Genomic DNA, 18820 nt, shown 5'->3' with positions numbered 1-18820 from the left:
GAATTTCACACATTTTTAGAGTCGATTGTCGAGGTCCACGTGTCGAATTTTTGTCGACTTTTTCTTCTTTTTTTACAGCAGCAGCAGCAGTAATGCGGGGGTGGAAATTATTCTACAGTGTACTACTTCATTTTAGGCTCAAAAACATGGCTGTAATGTCCATTATTGACCATCAGAACAGCGATAATAAAAATGAGGGGCAACAAAAATAAAAAAAAGCGGACTCCGCTGGAACGCGTGTGTCACCACTCGCCAGACGGCTCAGGTTTTAAACCTGCGCTCGTTAGGTGTCCACCAGAGTGAAGTACAGTGATCCTGACTGGGTGAGATGCCGTCTTCATTTGTGTAGCGCTTGTGTTATGTCCCCCACCCCCGTCCTAAACTTAAGCACAACCTCGTTCGCACTGCACGCACACACACACACACACACACACGCTTGGAGGCGCACAGCCTCTCGAGAGAACGAACCGGTGACGCGCGCACGATCATCTGAGAGTGCAGAGAGCCTGGACAGCAGGATCACCTTTTCGTGCACAGCTTCTTTAACCTCCGTGGTTGTGAAATTTACGTGTTTGTGACACTTCGATTTTTTTTTACTTTTCATTTTTTTGTCGAGGTGCGCGCGTGCCGATTGTCAGTCGATTTGTCAACAAAAAAGTCCCATCCCTACATTGTACTGATTTTATGTAGAATGTTTAAAAATATTAAAATGAGATCTGAATATGAGCATGTTTTCTCATTGTTTCTCTCGTTATTACTGTTCAGGACTCTCAGCAGTGGCTGGGGAGGCTCATTCCCGACAAACAGAGTCTCAATGACCAATTGAAACAGGTTCAACAGAACAGTCTGCACCGTGAGTACTGCATACACGCATATTTACTTTACATTACATGCTATGCTTATGTATGAGTTTAAATAATTACCTTGACCTGATGATATACTCTGTGTGTTTGTGTGTTTAGGAGACAGTCTGTCATCCCTGCAGAAGGCTGTGGAGCAGAAGGAGAGCAGTAGACAGCAGCTCAGAGAGCAGCTGGATGCAGTGGAGAGAGAGACAAGGGCCAAACTACTGGAAATAGATGCGTTCAACACCCAACTAAAGGTAAAGGGCTCCTAAACCTGCACTTAAATACAGAAAAATACAGGGGACAAAAGCTACAAGGTTCCAAGGGTTTTCAGTGAAATGGGGGAAAAGCCTTCTCTTAATTTGCCCCTGTTAATGGAATCTTTTAAAGAGCGCTTTAAAGCTTGAACATATAATCCTCATTTAAAATTTAAAATCTAAGGACAAAAAGTGTCAAAAAAAAGAAGCTTTTTTTGTTTGTTTTAATTGGTTAGTTTCTCTGTGGCAAATTGTGAACTTTCCTGGTGAGGTCTCCTTTGTAAAAGAGAGCTCTAACAGAAGGGACTTCCTGCCATGTTAAAGGTTAAAATAAACAACTCTCATAAAAGACATTAGATTACTTTGATTGCTCCGTTGATGTCAATGTAAGAGATACAGGCTTAGACAATAACACTTGTCAATCAAATGATCTGATCAAATCAAGATCACTTCACAATCACTTTATTTTTTGTAATGTAATACAGTATTCATATCAGTTTATATTCATTGTTTTTGTTATCAAAGCCAGGAGTCAGAGTTCACAAAAGTTGGAAGCAAGTAAGTGTTAATTCTAAATTTCTTTAAATAATTATCTGAATTTAAATCAAAATAAAGTTGTCCTGATATTTTTTGGATTAGTCTTAAACTCACATACAAGTTTTCCACTCATTTTAATCTAGTAGTGCGAATAATGCAAGTAAATGTAACAATATTTTCAAAAACAAATCCTTAAAAATAAAGCAGTTCTGTGATGCATTGCAATTGTGCTGTAATAACTAATACATCTAGGTCATTAAACAGCTATTTCTCTCTTACTAACGAAGTAACTACTTTGCAAAATCAATGCTCTAAACACAGGAATGCTGTTGTAACCGTGTGAGTCATATAGTCACAAACCTTTAATATTTACATCCATGTTACTAAAGTGTCTTTGTTTGACTTAAGGTTCATGGGTTTTTATGCACATTAATGCTATAATGTCTGTGTTTCTGGAGAGAGCTAGCTGTGCACTAGAATGCAGAGTGGTTTCAGTGGAAGATGGAGGGGTTGTTATTGTTGCTCTTTAGCCTTGTTATGTTGTGCAGATTATTTCATCTGAAGATAGTAGATTTGGATCTACTTAGGCTTAGACTGAGGGAAGTTTGAGGAAAGTAGAGACCACAATAGTTTTTAATGGCTAATGTAATGACGATGGTTCTCAGTTTTCTGACTTTTCTGTGTTAAACACACTGCACAGGGATTTGGGAAAGTGATTGATACCAGTTTTCTCTGAAGCACAGTCATGTCCCAGTGGTGGTGTTTCTTGCAGAACGGAGGCACAGGCCACTGAGATGAGAGCTATCTTTGACTATAATACCCTCCGACTACCTTTCTACTCTACTCCCCCCAAACTCTTATTTTCTCTCACTGCTGCTCCCTCCTTTGTCCTCTATGTCTCCATGTTTGATTTCTGATTTTTCAATCTGTATTTCTTAACGATTCATTTATTTTCTCCCTATCAAATTCTTTGTTTGTTCCACATAATAAACCCTTCCTTCTATTTTTTTCTGAACCTTTATCTCCTACATTGGCCTTTTGCTTCCTTGCCCATGCCAGTCTCTGTGTGAGTTCTATGCCAACCACTGTGCCAGGATAGAAGCCCTGCGACACCAGCTTCAGGAGGAACAGAGAGGGAGACAGGTAGAGCACATTGCCACTGCTGGACTGGGGTGGTACAGAGCATAATATCAAATGAAATGATGATTACCATTGTGCCATTCATTGATTTATTGGAGTAAAAACAACTTTTGTATCTGGAGAGGACCTGCTTAATCTGATATTAATCTGATTGGAGATGGTAAAACATCCTGTACACTGTCATGTCAACTTACTAACCTGCAAGCGACAAGTACTTCAAACACTTTAGGCTTTACCACCTTGAGACTTTTAAAATGCCTGGTTTGTGCAGGCATTTTTGTTTGACATGTGTATGCAACCATTGAGTTGTGAGTGGTGTGACTGCTGACACTGTGACCCTACTGATTCTGGTCCACTGTTCCTTTCTGGTCTCACATGACAGGGATTAACACCTGTTTAAGTACTAAATACACACTAAACCAGACTAAATAATTGTATTTTAGCCCAACGTTACTCAAAGTTGCAATTAAAAGGAATGGAAATGATAAATTCTACCTCTAGAGATATTTATAGACCACATTTATGTTGCACACAAGAAGAGAAACACATTTGTCTAGAAACTCCCTTGTTAATGAGTCAAAACTCTCCCATAAAACCACTTATTTCAGTTAAAACCGTTCTTATGCAGTATGTTTACATGCACAGTTTAATCAAGCTAAGGCCGTTGGTCTGACACAGACAGGCAATAGGACAAGTTGCCGAGCCCGAGTATACATGCGAAGGAGAAAATATTTATTGGTCGAGTATTTCTGACTGCCTCTGTAGGTGCCGCTGTATCTCTGTATAAACTAGTGCATATTGAATAGGTTTGCTGTTTACCTTTTATGTCACAGAAAAACAAACAGCAAACAGCGAGATGGACGGTGAGATGGATCGTGCTGTGGTTCTATGTTTCGTATCTGCTGTACATGTTAACTGTGACACAAATTAGATCAAGCATGGCTCTTGTTGTTGCTGTGTTGTTCAAAGAAAGCTGCCACCACCACCGTATGCTTTCACGTAACAGTACTGCAGTTTATACGTCGTCTCCTTCTACTTCCTGGGTCAACGACTGTGGAGGAAATGTTAGTGCATGCTCAGCTCGCCATGTCAGACTCCAGTCCGACTAGGCATATACTTGCAGGAGTAATCAGACTATGAATCGCACTCGGATTAACCCCCAAAATACACTGGTTACAGAACTAATGCGCTGATCCGCCAATTTACACATCCCGGGTCTGATGTCCTCACGACTGGACAGCTGGAGTCGTGAGACTGGGTTTTCCTGCGGTACGTTTGCAACCAGCGCACTTTGACACATTAACTAAAATGGATGCGTATCAGCTCCGACACAGCATCGGAGACACAACACAACCGTTCCCCATCCAGCGTAGGTTGGGGAACACTGACATCCTTCAGTTATAATCCATGTTCATGCTCAGTGAAATAGGTCTCTCAGGCTCTGACAGGAACTTATCCTAGAACACTTTATCCAATCAGGTGCCATAACTCCAGAAAGAGGCGGTCCTCCTCCGCTCGTAAGGTTAGGGTGTTTGAGGGTGAATCAATGTGATATAGCCAAGAGAGAGGGGAATACTAATGTTAGCATCAGACAGGAAGTTAGCCAAAAGATGAAATTGCAGATAGAAACTTTATTGGTACCATTATCAGCTACACTTGCAACCGTACATTATTCATCAACATGAGTCACAAGGGCCTCTCCTTCTTTTGTTCCCTCTTTCGTTCAATTTTATCACTTGCATCAGGTATTAAACTGTCTGGCAGCTTCCCCGTGAAACAGCTTTTAATAAAGTAAGAACGCAAATATTAAATTTATAGGTGATAAATACAAATTAGAATGCTCAAAAACAAGTGAACTCAACCAGCAAAATGTAACTGACCTTAACTGTCTGGGAGTGTTTTTGTGTGTGTTATGTGTGTGGCTGTACTGTAAGTGTATGCGTGTTCCACTGCAAGGAGCAGGGACAGCTACAGGAGTGTGTGTCAGCAATCAGGGTGTGTCTGGCTCGGCTAGACTACGTTATAAAGGTTCACACAACAAACCAGACTACCCTGCCCTATTACTCTCTCTAATCTGGACTTTCCTGTCCTCTTCACATGTTGTGTCTCACTTTTCTGGTCTTTGATCAGTGACTCTTCATCTTTTTTTCTTTTCTCAAATCATATCTTCTTTGCTTTTCTCTGCTTACTTTTAAACATATAATTCACCTCCTCTGTCTTTTCTCGTCCTACTTCCATCTTTTTCTATGTCAGGCTGGTTTTAGCTCACTAATTAGCCAGCTGGCTAATACTGCTTCCATGTTCAGTGCTCTATGCAGATATGATGCTAAGCTAGCAGTGATGTTGTAGATGGGGTATCTATATTCTATTAGAGAATGTCTCAGCAAGACAAGTTGAAACTAGTAAAACTTTATCAGGCTAATTTGCTGATACACTAAATTTGAGTTTGAGATTGTTCAAATCCATGTGTACATGTGTTTTTTTAGGCGTGTTGTCTTGCCATCACTTCATGTTTCAGGTGACTTTGGCTGTGTCTCAATTCAAGGGCCTTCTCCTTTTGGTAGACACAGTCTGTTTGGCCACTGTAGGCCTTTGGCCTGTGTAGGTCATGTAGGCTGCAGTGAATAAACTGAAATACAACAGTCTGGCCTGGTGGAGATTTCCTTTGCGTTACTTCTGTTGCTTAGCAACAAAGCTAGAGCTGGAAGCGGAACAAAACACTACAGTTTTAAAGGCCATTAAGATCTTAACACGCATACTGTTAGGTTTTATTTACTTTTTAGTTGAAACCTGGTACTTGTCCTTAAATATATAGGAGTTGGAACCTGGAACATTTTGTTGTTTTTCTCTACACTATAAAAGTTTGGTTTACTTTAATAACAAACTCCACAATGAAACATTTTTCCCGTCTTTTTTTGTTAAAAATTAAAACTATTGTGAAAAGTAGCCATGTGTCAGAAGAGCAAAAGGTCGGCATCCTATCCTCTCTGGGTAGTAAATAAACGGCAAATAAAAGATCTGAAATTCCTTAAAATATATAACAAATATAAAAAACGCCATCGTCTGGATGATGTGTGTCTTGCTTTTGCACCATCATAATGTTTTTATGTTACACGATACGGTGATGCTATGCACCTACACAGTGGTGCATTAGAAGTAAGATGGAGGCACACACAGTTGCAGAGGCTTGCTTTTTTATTTTATTGTGTACTGTGTGTGTTTTTACATTGTATTTTATATTTGTGTATATTTCTTGTTGCCAGTGCCTGGGAGCTACCAAACAAATGTTGTTGTATTCTTATACAATGACAATAAATGTCTCTCATCTTAATGCCTGATCAGACTACATGAATTCAGGCCAATTTGCAAATGCTTAGGTCGTGACCGCTACATTTACAGTTTCGCACCTGATTATGAACGTTGGGAATGACGCGCAGACAGATTTGGCGTCTGGGACGCTCGGCGACACCCTGGCGAGAGGGATGAGAGTGATCTGATGAGGCATAACATATAAACATAAACATGAGGAAGAGGGATGCTGCTATTATTAGTTGTAATAGTGATGCCGAAGAACGTTTTGTTGAGCTTTGGCAACAGCACCCCTGACTCTTTGAGGTCTCCTCAAGGGACTACCAGTTAAAAAAACAAAAATGATGCAAGAAATCCCTGATGCCTCCCTGATGACCTATGAAGTTGTGCAGTACCGTGAACCATGATTGGTCAGGGTCATACTTGCGGTGTTTCCAGTTCCCTAAATCAAGACAAAGACTGCAAAAATCCGTACCACAGTGATTAATAAACTGACATGGTGACCATCCTGAAAGACAAAAATATTGTGAAATCTGATCTGATAATGAAGTCACTGTATCTCTTGCTCATTGTTCATCTCATTGTTGCTTGGCAGTGACAGGACAGTCTTTTCTTTCATATTTTTTGGAGTAAAATGGGACAGCCGGACTCGTGGCCACAAAAGCACCCTGAGGAGATGGCCTCTGCAATGAGACACAGCTTTCGAATTCTCTGTTTGACTTTAATCGTCCGTCAACCTCTTGTCTTGATTGATGCTTGTTTCTATAGGTGTCTTGATGTTGGTTGTTTGGCTGAAACACAACAGCTGCCTTGTGTTGTTGTAGTAACAGTGTGGTGTCCTAACGGCACATCTGGTTGTCATGACTACACACACATTGCTGCTTCCCCTCTCCCTCGTCCCTACTCCCACACTTTTGTTATTGTTTACCTCTAACCCCTCTTGTTTACCTCTTGTTACCCAAACACACTGTACCTTGTGCAAGCTTCGCCCCACCTCTGTGACCAGAGCTTTCTGTTTGGTGTCAGGTCTTTGCCAAGTTTAGTCTCAAAGCCACTTCCAGTGACGTCCCCTCATAAGTCATATGTTCCACTGACATTCTTGCTGCATAACGTTCATTTCAGGAAATCTGCAGAAAATAGATAATTAAAACTGGATGCACTAGTTTTGAAAGTGGTGCTCTGCTTGTGGCTTGAGGTCTTTGTCGTGTACCCAGCAACTGTAGTCACACTGAGAGAAATCTATAGTCATAAATCACAACCCTGCTCACACAGAGAAACAAGATCGTCACTGAACTTAAGAGAGCGAGAAAGGAGGATGGAATAAAGGTCATTTTACTGAATTCCTTGTTTCTCACTGATTTCCCAGTATTCATAATGTGCACCTTCAGCAGCATCACTGTACGATCGGTCACCGGATTTCCTGGTCTTCTCAGAAGACTGGCTGACTATAAACATCATATGTGCCTTAAACGTGCACAATACTATTTGTGGAGGTCCTCAAACAGCATTGTGTGAACAAAACAATGACATGAATTGATTAGCTTGCTGTTAAGTCAACACAAATTTGCCTCCTCGGGGTTAACGATTTGTTGTGCACACGACCCCCCAGCTCTGGACATTGACGTCACACAACCAAGATAACATCTCCGATACACCTAGCACAGGAAACAATGCAGTTCATCTCATAGAAGTATTTTTTTACCGGACCTCCAGCCTGTTTCTGACAGTTTTGGCATACTGGAGTACAAAATATATCCTCCATCTTCACTTTTATGATGAAAATAGCCAGCAAAAAGACAAGTTGATGTATGTGCTGTCAACTGAATACATCTAGCTACCAGAGGACGTCAGTCACGTGACGTCCAAAGCTCTATTGCCACATTCATGCTTGCAGCGAATTGCCTGCTTCAGCCCCTGTATTCTGTAGTCAAGCTGTGGTTGTTTTTTTCATTTGGCTAACATGTCTCCTCATATCCTTCACTCACATCGCTTTCTCACATTCTAGTACCACCCAGTGAGGATTTGAGAGCGTGATGTAAGTGAAGTGAATGAGCTGCAAGGAAATTTTGTTTTTTTTTATTCTGTGGAAAGTTGATTAAACAGCTGATACAGCTGTGCCACACTTAAACATAAATAAAAAATGTATCTTGCACAGGTGTGATGCTATGCAGCTGAGAATTTCCCATCTTTTTGTTCTCAGCTCTTCCAGTGAGGATTTGAAAGAGGTACAAAAAAGTGTCTGTTGCACAGCATCATCCTGTAGAAACGTCACTATTTTATCACGTTCTGCACAGCTGAATTAGCTGGTCTAACATTTTGGCACAGAAACAACATGTTAATATATCTTTCGTAGATGGTGTAGTATTGTTAGTGATTTTAAGTCCAATATATCTTTAAAATCCTATAATAGGTGGGGTGTTTATACTTGATGAACTTTACTTTTTTTTTTTACATTTCCTCATAGCTCCTCCCTGATCCTCATCCCTTTTTTTTACCTGCTATCCTGGCAGATTGGAAATGTTTCTGTTTCACTGGAGGAGATAAGTTGTGAGGAAAGTGACCCGCCAGGCCCCCCCGTACACCCCAAGCTTATCCCCAAGCTCCAACCTTATCTAACTATCTGGTATAAAAATAATTGAAGGTGGTGCTGGCCAAACGGCAAATTTTGATGATTCAAAAGGTGACATCACAGTGGGTTGCCACTCCATGCAGTATTGACAGAAATAACCTCCGTTCCCCGCGATCTCTTCAACTGCAGCTGTTCAGTCCAGGTAGATTTATACAGCGTGCTCTACTGTTAATCAGTTTTGCTTTCAAAAGGTTTGAGCTGCTTACCAACCATATTTCAAGTATTTTCCATGGTTACCAACAGGGCTGTCACCTCAGTGAAGGGGCGGAGCTTGCCTTGATCAGCTGACTAATACACACTTGCTACCGCTGTTCCTGTTGTTCATGTGTGGTGTCGATGGAAACCCATAGCAACCAGCCCCGTTCATCCCCCACTTCCTCCTCCTCACCGCTGTCCCTTCCTGTATCCCATGATACTTTGCAGGAGCTACGGGAGATCCACAGCCGGCAACAGAGACAGAAACAAAAGGAGATGGAGGGCGACACACACACACTGACACACACACTATCTCAGATACACACTCCGATTGAGAGGAAGTCAGCTGAGCTGCAGGAGAGCAGGTGAGATTGAACCACACCTGAAGATTTCAGTGGTCTTCTGAATTAACACGTTAGAATGTAAGGTATTGCTTTTCAAAATTAACCAGAAGGCTTTCTCTGTCATTCCACAGGTTATCATCAGATGAAGGTGTTTCCTGGAGGGATGAAGCATTAAACTCTTCCCCTAAAGCTCCCAGTCCAACCTCCATCTCTGCACCTGACGCCTGGCTGAACAGAGTGACTCAAGAAGAGGAGGAGAGGAAGAGGAGAGGTACGGAGGAAGAGGAAGAGGGACGGAAGCGCTCGGGGTCAACAGAGGAGATGGAGGATGAGGGAAGAGGCAAGAAGGACGTGCAAGATAAACTAAACAAGCTGTTCAGCCAGCCAACTGACCCCTGGGCTTCAACAGGTGTGTGTGTATGTGTGAGTGCAGGAACACGTGTTGTGATAAACTTTATTTGATGCCATCACTAATGTTTATGGTGTAGAAAATGGCCAGTTATGATAGTGGATGCCAGTTTTTGTCTTTCGATTTTGAAAAGTCAAACAGCTCTGAATACAGTTTGCTCTAAAAGTAAACCCTCCTCACAGTGTGTTCAAACCTCAATCAACAGCTCCAAACAAGTGACAGGCATGTTTTCAGATGTTACCAGGTAATCTTCCTCACTCCTCTTCCAACACATTGGAAGAATCTCGACACTGATGGACTTTTGCGCTATGATATTTTAAAAATGTTTCACCTTGAACAGCAAAACAAATGACACACATTTCTGTCTACTTGGGTCTTTGCTAATAATTACCATTACTCTACATAGCAAGGCAGTGTCATAATTATTCTGACATATTAGTAATCAGGTTTTCCATTCTTTGACTGTGAAATTTAACTCTGTGAACTCTGTAGAAACGCTGGCGAGGTGTCCAAAGGTGTACCCTGCCTTTCACCCTTTGTCAGTTGGGATTGGCACCAGCAGACCTGCGACCCTCATGTGAAGGATAAAGTGGTAGATGATGCATGGAAATCTGAAATAGAAACTTGGCTCTTATGTCTATGTTTACCCGTTAATCCACAGTGGAGAAGACTCCAGGACCCAGTCTCTTTGAACAGAAGACAGGAGCCTGCAGCTTTGACCACCAGCAACAGCACCCACAGCAGCAACAACAGTCAGTGAAAGTGGTGTACTACAGAGCTCTGTATCCATTTGAAGCTCGCAGCCATGATGAGATCAGTATCACTCCTGGAGATGTAATCATGGTAAGTATAGTGTATTTACAAGTGTTCATAACTGTGTACATGGAAACAGAATGATGATGTTTTACTGTGCAGTTGGCACTATGACAAGTCATTTTCTACCCTAGTTCACCTGTAAGCACTAAATACACGCAGTGACATGTTTATGCTTGATATTCTACTGCCTCTTCTATATTTGTGTGTGTCTCTGTGTTTCACTCTTTTGCTCCTGTTTGTTTGGTGTGGAAGGTTTGTTTGAGACTTTGAGTGACTCTGTCTGTATTAACTGTTTCCTCTCTCCTCTGCTGTGCTACTGAAGGTGAAGGGGGAATGGGTAAGTTCTTGCCCCCCCTCCGCCCAGTGTTGTACTTCCGCCAGTCATAACACTCATTTGAACTTTTGCTGTCAGCTCATGTCATCTCCATGTTCATTCATCTAGCAGTCGATGAATGTGTGTGCCTTTTCTATTGTAAAATCAATTCATTCTGGTCAATTCTGTAAATGTTGGGATTGTTTTGTTTTCATGGTAAATGTTGCTGAACAGTGAGCCAAAGAAAACCTTCACGGTCTCACTTTGATCAAATAAAGATATCGTTGTTTCCATAGATACGCATCCACGCAAACCTTGTCCTACTGGCCGATTTTTCTATTTTTAAAAACACATTACATTATTCCTACCCACAGATCAGTCACTCCCTACACTTGGCTGCTTTACATTCAAAACCTGCCAAACCTGCCTGGAAGCAGATATGCTACTGTGTTGCAACCTCAGTTTCAACATTAATAGAATTGAACTAAGGTTCATCCAGATGACTTACAAATGAATCCATCACTAATTGAAGTGTTTGCTACAAGGCTCTCATGTACATACAAAATGAATTGTCCTTTTTTTTCGGTTCTACTGCTTCATGAAATTTAACTCTCAATTTTTTGTTGTCAAAGCTGCTTTCAGACATCAATCAATCAATCAATCAATCTTTATTTATATAGCCCACAGTTTACAAAACATAGTTTGTCTCACGGGACTTCACAGGGTTGGTAACATCCTCTGTCCTTAGACCTTCGACCAGGGTAAGGAAAAACTACCAGGGAAAAAAAAAACCCTTGTAAAAGGGAAAAAGGGTAGAAACCTTAGGGAGAACCACAGGTGAGGGATCCACTCCCTGGACGGACAGACGTGCAGTAGATGTTACCCAAAACATACAATACACAATGACAAGAATAAAAAGTGAAAAAAAAAAAGAAAAAAGTCTTTAAATGCCAGGATCATCTGGATCACTGGGTTTATCACAGCCTGTAGTGAAGACTGTTGTGGTCAGAGACTTGAGGATGACGGAGTCTTCTTTCCTGTCCTGACCTCATGTCGTTCACTGGTGTCAGCAGAACTGTAAGAGATTAAAATCAGTTAGAGATGTGCTATATGTAGATTTATGTGCTACATCTCATGGGGGTACATCAGGTAAGTGGTGAGGGATGAAAAATCAAGGACGGGGTAGAGAAAGTGCGGCTCGTGCAAAGTCTGTGTGCTCATTCTAAGTGCATGATGGGAAATTCCCCCAGCAGTCTAAGCCTATGGCAGCATAAGATAGACTATTCTAATCAGGACTACCTGATCTAGCTTCGACTATAGGCTATGTTAAAAAGGTAGGTTTTCAGTCTCACCTTAAAGGCAGAGACCGAGTCAGACTGTCTGACTGAAAGCGGAAGTTGGTTCCACAGGAGAGGAGCCTGGTAGCTAAATGTTCTACCACCGATTCTACTTCTAGTTATTTTAGGAATAACCAGTAGACCTGAGTTCAAGGAGCGCAGCGGTCTATTCGGCTGATATAAAGTGATTAAGTCACAAATGTAAGAAGGTGCCTGATTGTTCAGGGCCTTGTATGTAAGTAAAAGTATTTTAAAATCGATTCTACTTTTCACTGGGAGCCAGTGAAGAGAAGCCAGGACAGGAGTTATATGGTCACGTCGTCTGGTTCGAGTCAGTATCCGTGCTGCTGCGTTCTGGACCAGTTGAAGGCTTCTCAGGGACTTACTAGGACATCCAGACAGTAAGGAGTTACAGTAATCCAGCCTAGAGGTTATAAAGGCGTGGATAAGTTTCTCAGAGTCTTGTCTTGATATAATATTTCTAATTGTCTTGATGTTGCGAAGGTGGAAGAAGGCTGTTCTACATATATGCTTAATATGTTCATCCAGCGATAAATCCTGGTCAAACAGGACTCCTAGGTTCCTTACTGTAGTGCAAGGGACTGGAGTGTTACTGCCTAGGTTTAGAGCTCCAAGTGCTGCTCTTATATCTTTTGGCCCAAGGACCATGACCTCAGTTTTTTCTGTGTTAAGCATCAGAAAATTACGAGTCATCCACGTCTGTATGTCTATGAGACAATCCTGGAGTTTAATAGATGGGTTTGGGTCGTCCGGTCGTGCAGATACATATAGCTGAGTGTCATCTGCATAACAATGAAAATCTATGTTGTGTTTCCTGATAATGTTGCCTAATGGCAGCATGTACAGGGTAAAAAGAATAGGTCCAAGCACAGAACCCTGAGGAACTCCGTAGTTAACCTTAGTGAGTATGGAGGATTCCTCGTTTACACTAACAAACTGAAATCTGTCCGATAAATAGGACAGCGTCGGAGGAGACATGCTTTATTTTTTTATTTATTTGTTTGGAGGGGCTGAATGTGTGATCATAGATGTCTGTAAAGGTTGCTCCAGACATTCTCTCTAAACCTTACTGCCACCTTCCAGTCAAATATGCTGATAATGGCCAAGGTCATATGAGAACACAACAGGAGAACCTCTGACTAATCCACAGCAAATGAGTGGGTGAGCTCTCTGCTTCCTGCATGATCAAGCCAGGTGCCACCCACACGCCTGGATGCTCTCAAGATTCTTCTGCTGTTTTCAATAAATCTCACCTCTCAGTCTCCTGCTACATTTGTTATGGTTAAACAGTAAGATCTAGACAATGTCTGCATTGAGTTCTCTGGACATTATGCAAAGTTCATGTCTGAAAAGGACTTCACGTGGATGTTGTTTACACGAGTGAGCTTAATCTGAACTCGCATACATCTCTTTTTTAATGACCCATTGAACCTGCAGCTTCATGTGTATTATTCATAATCACACCTCTCTGTGCGACAGGTGGATGAGTCACAGACGGGTGAACCAGGCTGGTTGGGAGGAGAGCTCAGAGGGAGAACAGGCTGGTTTCCAGCCAATTACGCAGAACGTATACCAGACAGTGAAGCACCAATCAGCCTGCGAGCCACAGCCTCAGCCACACCCACCCCTGCCCAGCAGCCAATGACCACACCTCCTCCAGCACCTGGACACGCCTCCTCTTCCGCATCCTCTGCTAACAGCAACTGGGCCGACTTCAACACCACGTGAGTAAAAGTATTGTTGAAAGTCAAATCTTCAAGAATGATCAAATATGCTTTGCTTTACCTATAATCATATAATAATTCTGTATTAATATGAATATACAGTCAGGTCCATAAATATTGGGAAATCCACACAATTCTCTTCTTTTTGGCTCTATACACCACTACAATGGATTTGAAATGAAATGAACACGATGTGCTTTAACTGCACGCTTTCAGCTTTTAATCAGAGAGTTCTCCTAATGGAAAAAGAAAAGTGGGAGGCACATATAGAAAGTATTGTAATTTGGATGACATCCATTGTAGTGGTGTATAGAGCCAAATAGAAGAGAATTGTGTTGATGTCCCAATATTTATGGACCTGACTGTATCATGTTGATGTATGTCTGCAGTTGGCCCTCAAATACAGCCAGTCAGTCAGACAGTGAGGGATGGGACGCATGGCCGACCTCTTCAGCCAGCCAGAATCCATCGCTCAGTGTTCCCTCGGCGCAGCTACGGCAGCGCTCTGCCTTCACACCTGCTACCATGACAACAGGCTCCTCTCCCTCACCTGTGCTGGGTCAGGTAAGGACATTATTTTGGATTGTTTCTGGTGTTAATGATGAGCTGCGACCCGTTTCTACACAAACATCTCAACTGGCTCTTGTTGTGTTTGTTAGGGGGAGAAGGTCGAAGGTCTTCAGGCTCAGGCTTTGTATCCCTGGAGAGCGAAGAAGGACAACCACCTCAACTTCAACAAAAATGAGGTCAACCAACATTTTTCCATCTCCAAATTTCAGTGGACAGTGGTGTGTTTTTGTTTTATTACATATTAAATGTTCTTCATCTTATCATAGATAATAACAGTGTTGGAGCAGCAGGACATGTGGTGGTTAGGTGAACTCCAGACCGGACAGAGAGGCTGGTTCCCCAAAAGTTACGTCAAGCTCATCTCTGCCACCATGACGCCCCCTGTTGCTCCCACAGTACGCAGTAAAAACACCAGGTAGGCTGGAATTCAACAATTAATCATCATGTCAAATTAATTATGTTAATCTTCTTATGTCAGGATTGTTGTGATTTTCCATATTCATTCTTGGATTCCTTTAGCCAATTACAGAGTGGTCAAGAAGTCTGCCACTTTATTTCCAACTTCTCGGGATCATACATCAACTTTAGTCCCCTCATTAATTTAAAAGTTACTGTTATATTTCACTCTCTTCTCTGTCAGATTTCTGTGTCTCATTCATAAACATCAGTGAGCCTGAGGTGAAACCAATTGGAATCCAGCACCAGTTGGAAATATTAAATAAAAAAAATAATTAAAAAAATACATTGATTTATAAATACCAGGATAATTTGTGGTAGTATGTGAAGTAAACTTGATGTTGTCATGGTCAATTTGAGGTTTTCATTCCATACTTGATTCTTGAAAATGCAAAGCTTATTAATTGAAATGCGTTTGTCTTCTCTCTCTCGTAGTGAGTCTGGAGTATCAGAGAGTCCTCCCAACGGAAAACGACCCTCTCCTTCTCCACCTAAACCTTCCGAGTCCGGAGAAGGTAAAACATACTGATGCATGCATAAAATGTATGTGTTTGTTTACAATTGACAAAGCTGACTCTGTCCACTTGTCTTTGCACACATGTGCAGAGTACGTGGCCATGTACACTTACGAGAGCAGTGAACAAGGGGACCTGAGTTTCCAGCAAGGAGATGTCGTCATGGTTACTAGAAAAGAAGGGGACTGGTGGACAGGCATGGTCGGGGGCAAGACTGGTGTCTTCCCGTCCAATTATGTTAAACCTCGAGACTCAGCAGCAGAGGTAAGAGCTCATTGAGAAGAGGTTTGGGTTTTGACAGCAGTTGTGTTGTTGAGTTCACAGAGTGAGAGAAACATTCATCAAGTACATCTGAACTTTGCTTTTGTTTTAGGCTTTGGGACCAGCAGGGAAGACTGGCAGCTTAGGAAAGAAACCAGGTGACCTTTAATCTACTTTATGATTATGTTTTAGTCCCTGTACTATTACCATCTCACTAAAATATGTGGGCTTTGACAGAGTAAGAGAAACATTCATAAAACATTATTACATTTCATAAAACCTTAAATCTACATTTAGAAATTGTTGTTCATGTTTCAAAATAAGAGAGAGATTGACCTAATTTCCCTTCAAACTGCATCTACACATTAACCTTCACACACTGTACAGGCTCCATTGTGCTATGGGAACAGAACTCACCTCATCATCTTCCTTTATGTATCTTTTTCTCCCCTCAGAGATTGCTCAGGTGATCGCCCCCTATAGTGCTACAGGAGCAGAGCAGCTGACATTGGCTCCTGGACAGCTCATCCTCATCAGGAAAAAGAACCCAGGTGGCTGGTGGGAGGGTGAGCTCCAGGTATGCAACTTCATGACTCCATATCACAATTCTCAATACGAATCATCAGTAAATAATGATTTTAAACATTAGCATCATGTATTTACTTTTATATTGCAATTCTAGGACTATACTGTTAATGGATTATGGGGGTGCTGTATTTGCGGTATAATAAGCAAGGTGTCTGAGGACAACCAGATACTGTACTGCATGTGAATGCATGACAGTAAATCTGCTGCAGCTTCACATTAAAAGAGTCTAAAATAGAAGCGGACTATACAGACATGACATACACAAACAAGCATAGTGCTCCACATGTCAAGTGACTCGGTTTGCTTACTATGCCATGTTGGCAGTTGTCCATTTGCTTGTCCCCAACTATTTTGGCATTCTGGTTAACTGGGTCAACATTACCATTTTCACTTTTAATGAATACAGCTGGTGAAGAGATGAGTTGTCTGAAATGTCCTCTGTATTATATACGTTGCCTGATTTATGTCTATGGTTACGGAAGCTATATGAGTGCGTTCAGGCTTTCTGACGTTAATTTCTCTGTGGCTCTGAATTTTAACGCCCTCCTTACAAAGGATTTTACGATTAAATGCCTGTGAACGACTCAGGCTGATTTGTGAGGACATTAACATCAGGTTCTAAATATAAAACAGTGAGAGCTCTGTGTATGAGTGCATGTTCATAAGCAAATCCTCTTGCTATGTTTTAGAGGCCTGATAGCTGGAGTTTAATCAACTATATAAAGTTCTGAATTGTGTGTTCATCCATCCATCATCCGCTTTATCCTCCACCAGAGAGTTGCGGGGGGTGCTGTGCCCATCTCAATTGACATAGGGTGATGGTACACCCTGGACAGTTCATATAGAGACAAACAACCATTCACTCTCACATTCACACCTTCGGTCAATTTAGAATGACCAATTTACCTTATCCCCAAATCTGCATGTTTTTGGACTGTGGGAGGACCACTATGCCATCCAAGTGGCCAATGTTGTGCCAATGCATTGATATTTACTAGTGTCCTGGATATCAGACATTTTTACAGTACAGTTTTAGAAAAAAATAGAGTTGAAAGTCCCACATTGGCACTTTTTAATCAAAAAAATGTTCAACTCTGAGATAATAAAAACAGATATTTCCATACCTTCTGGACAAGACTATGTTGTGTTCAGTACATTTATGACTACTAGCATAGCAACATCCCAAATGTTAGTAATTAACCACCAGTCAACTATTTTTCTACCAAAACTGCCCGCTGCATTTATCTGGAAAAACACCTTTTTCCTTGTTATGATTGGACTTCAGTTTGAAACATTTTGTGGCCTCCAGAATTCGGTGTAGTGTTGATCTGGAAATTGTTAAATGTAAGTGTCATTCATAACCACTAACGTTCTGTATTCTGGTTGATTCAGGCTCGGGGGAAAAAGCGACAGATTGGCTGGTTTCCGGCCAACTACGTGAAGCTACTCAGTCCCAGCACCAGCAAGACGACGCCAACAGAGCCCACGCCTCCTAAACTGGCTCCTACCAGCACAGGTACACACTTGGATTATAGTTACCCTGCAAAATGTTTGTGCGGACCTGAGATGATAACATTTTTATTTCATTGAGGTAAAGCCATTTGAGTAAAAGGCCAATGTATGTATTTTTTAAAATCAATAGAATGTTCAAATGACTTGGATGTAATCAAATTAATATATTCATCTGCACACTTTTCCTTCATTCATTTACTTCCACATGAACCTTAGTAATTTAAGGAAAACAACATTTTATATTAGTGTTTCAGTGGCAGTTTGTTGGTCTTTGAAACTGGGGAAGCTCATTTCAGGCCCAGTTAAGGAAACACGCTAATTATGTAAAACTGAAATGCTGTGCAGTTTATAGGTACAAAAGAAAATGGGCTGTATCTCTGAGCAAATAACACACAACAACCAGATTATTGTCTGCAGACTTCCCTCGCAAAATGCACACACGACTGAGGCAGAAAATGCTCTGTTGTCTTGTATGTTTCTGCAACGCTGTCAATCAAAAACTGGTTTCGCCTTTCAGACAGTTCCTCCAGTCATCATGCAAAAGCCCATTGTCCACACCCGCCCAGTTCTCCATCGACTCCGAGAGAAGCTGAGCTTCCGTGGGAGTTTTTGCTGCATTTGTCCCATCGCTGTAGTGAAAAAAACCCTATTCTGTGCCGTCCCATAGAGAACAGTTGAAGCTGAGCTAAAAATGAAAATCACATAAGGCGATACATCATCTGTTATAAGCAGCTGATTCTGAACAAACGGGTGACATGTTCGAATTGCGTTCTAGCACACGTTTAGTACTGAAATTTAAATACAACACAGCACATATTTGACGACATTTTAGAAGAAGCTGAGCTTCCCTCGCTGTCTTAAAGCAATCACCGCTGCTGTGTTTATAATTACATAAATTGATAGTGAAACATGAAAATGTTTGATCTCGTATTGAGAGTGCAAGGTGTCAATAAAGTACGACCATTGCTGCACTTACAGAAGTCTAATTTTTTGGAATGAACACATGGGTGAGTCCCCTTTCAGCTTGAAGGTTGTAGGTTGA

At 41.5% G+C, this 18820-nt stretch overlaps 1 protein-coding gene across 1 annotated transcript in view; it reads left to right on the top strand.

Moving 5' to 3' along the window:
* itsn1 (intersectin 1 (SH3 domain protein)) overlaps window positions 1-18820 on the top strand; it is a gene marked incomplete at its 3' end in the record, with an annotated part of 49480 nt that overhangs the window by 10252 nt on the left and 20408 nt on the right. Inside the window, exons 16-31 of the mRNA XM_083897612.1 lie at window positions 766-853; window positions 963-1102; window positions 2699-2782; window positions 9141-9277; window positions 9388-9665; window positions 10327-10508; window positions 10804-10818; window positions 13632-13876; window positions 14266-14440; window positions 14536-14622; window positions 14713-14861; window positions 15338-15417; window positions 15509-15681; window positions 15791-15836; window positions 16134-16255; window positions 17659-17782. Coding sequence (XP_083753738.1) covers window positions 766-853; window positions 963-1102; window positions 2699-2782; window positions 9141-9277; window positions 9388-9665; window positions 10327-10508; window positions 10804-10818; window positions 13632-13876; window positions 14266-14440; window positions 14536-14622; window positions 14713-14861; window positions 15338-15417; window positions 15509-15681; window positions 15791-15836; window positions 16134-16255; window positions 17659-17782 — 2125 coding nt within the window. The remainder of the gene's footprint in view (window positions 1-765; window positions 854-962; window positions 1103-2698; window positions 2783-9140; window positions 9278-9387; window positions 9666-10326; window positions 10509-10803; window positions 10819-13631; window positions 13877-14265; window positions 14441-14535; window positions 14623-14712; window positions 14862-15337; window positions 15418-15508; window positions 15682-15790; window positions 15837-16133; window positions 16256-17658; window positions 17783-18820) is intronic.

This window comes from Microchirus variegatus (assembly GCF_963457635.1).
Source record: "Microchirus variegatus genome assembly, chromosome: 11".
NCBI classification, from domain to species: Eukaryota; Metazoa; Chordata; class Actinopteri; order Pleuronectiformes; family Soleidae; genus Microchirus; species Microchirus variegatus.
Note: the sequence above shows the minus strand (reverse complement) of the source record. Positions and strands in the feature narration are given on the sequence as shown.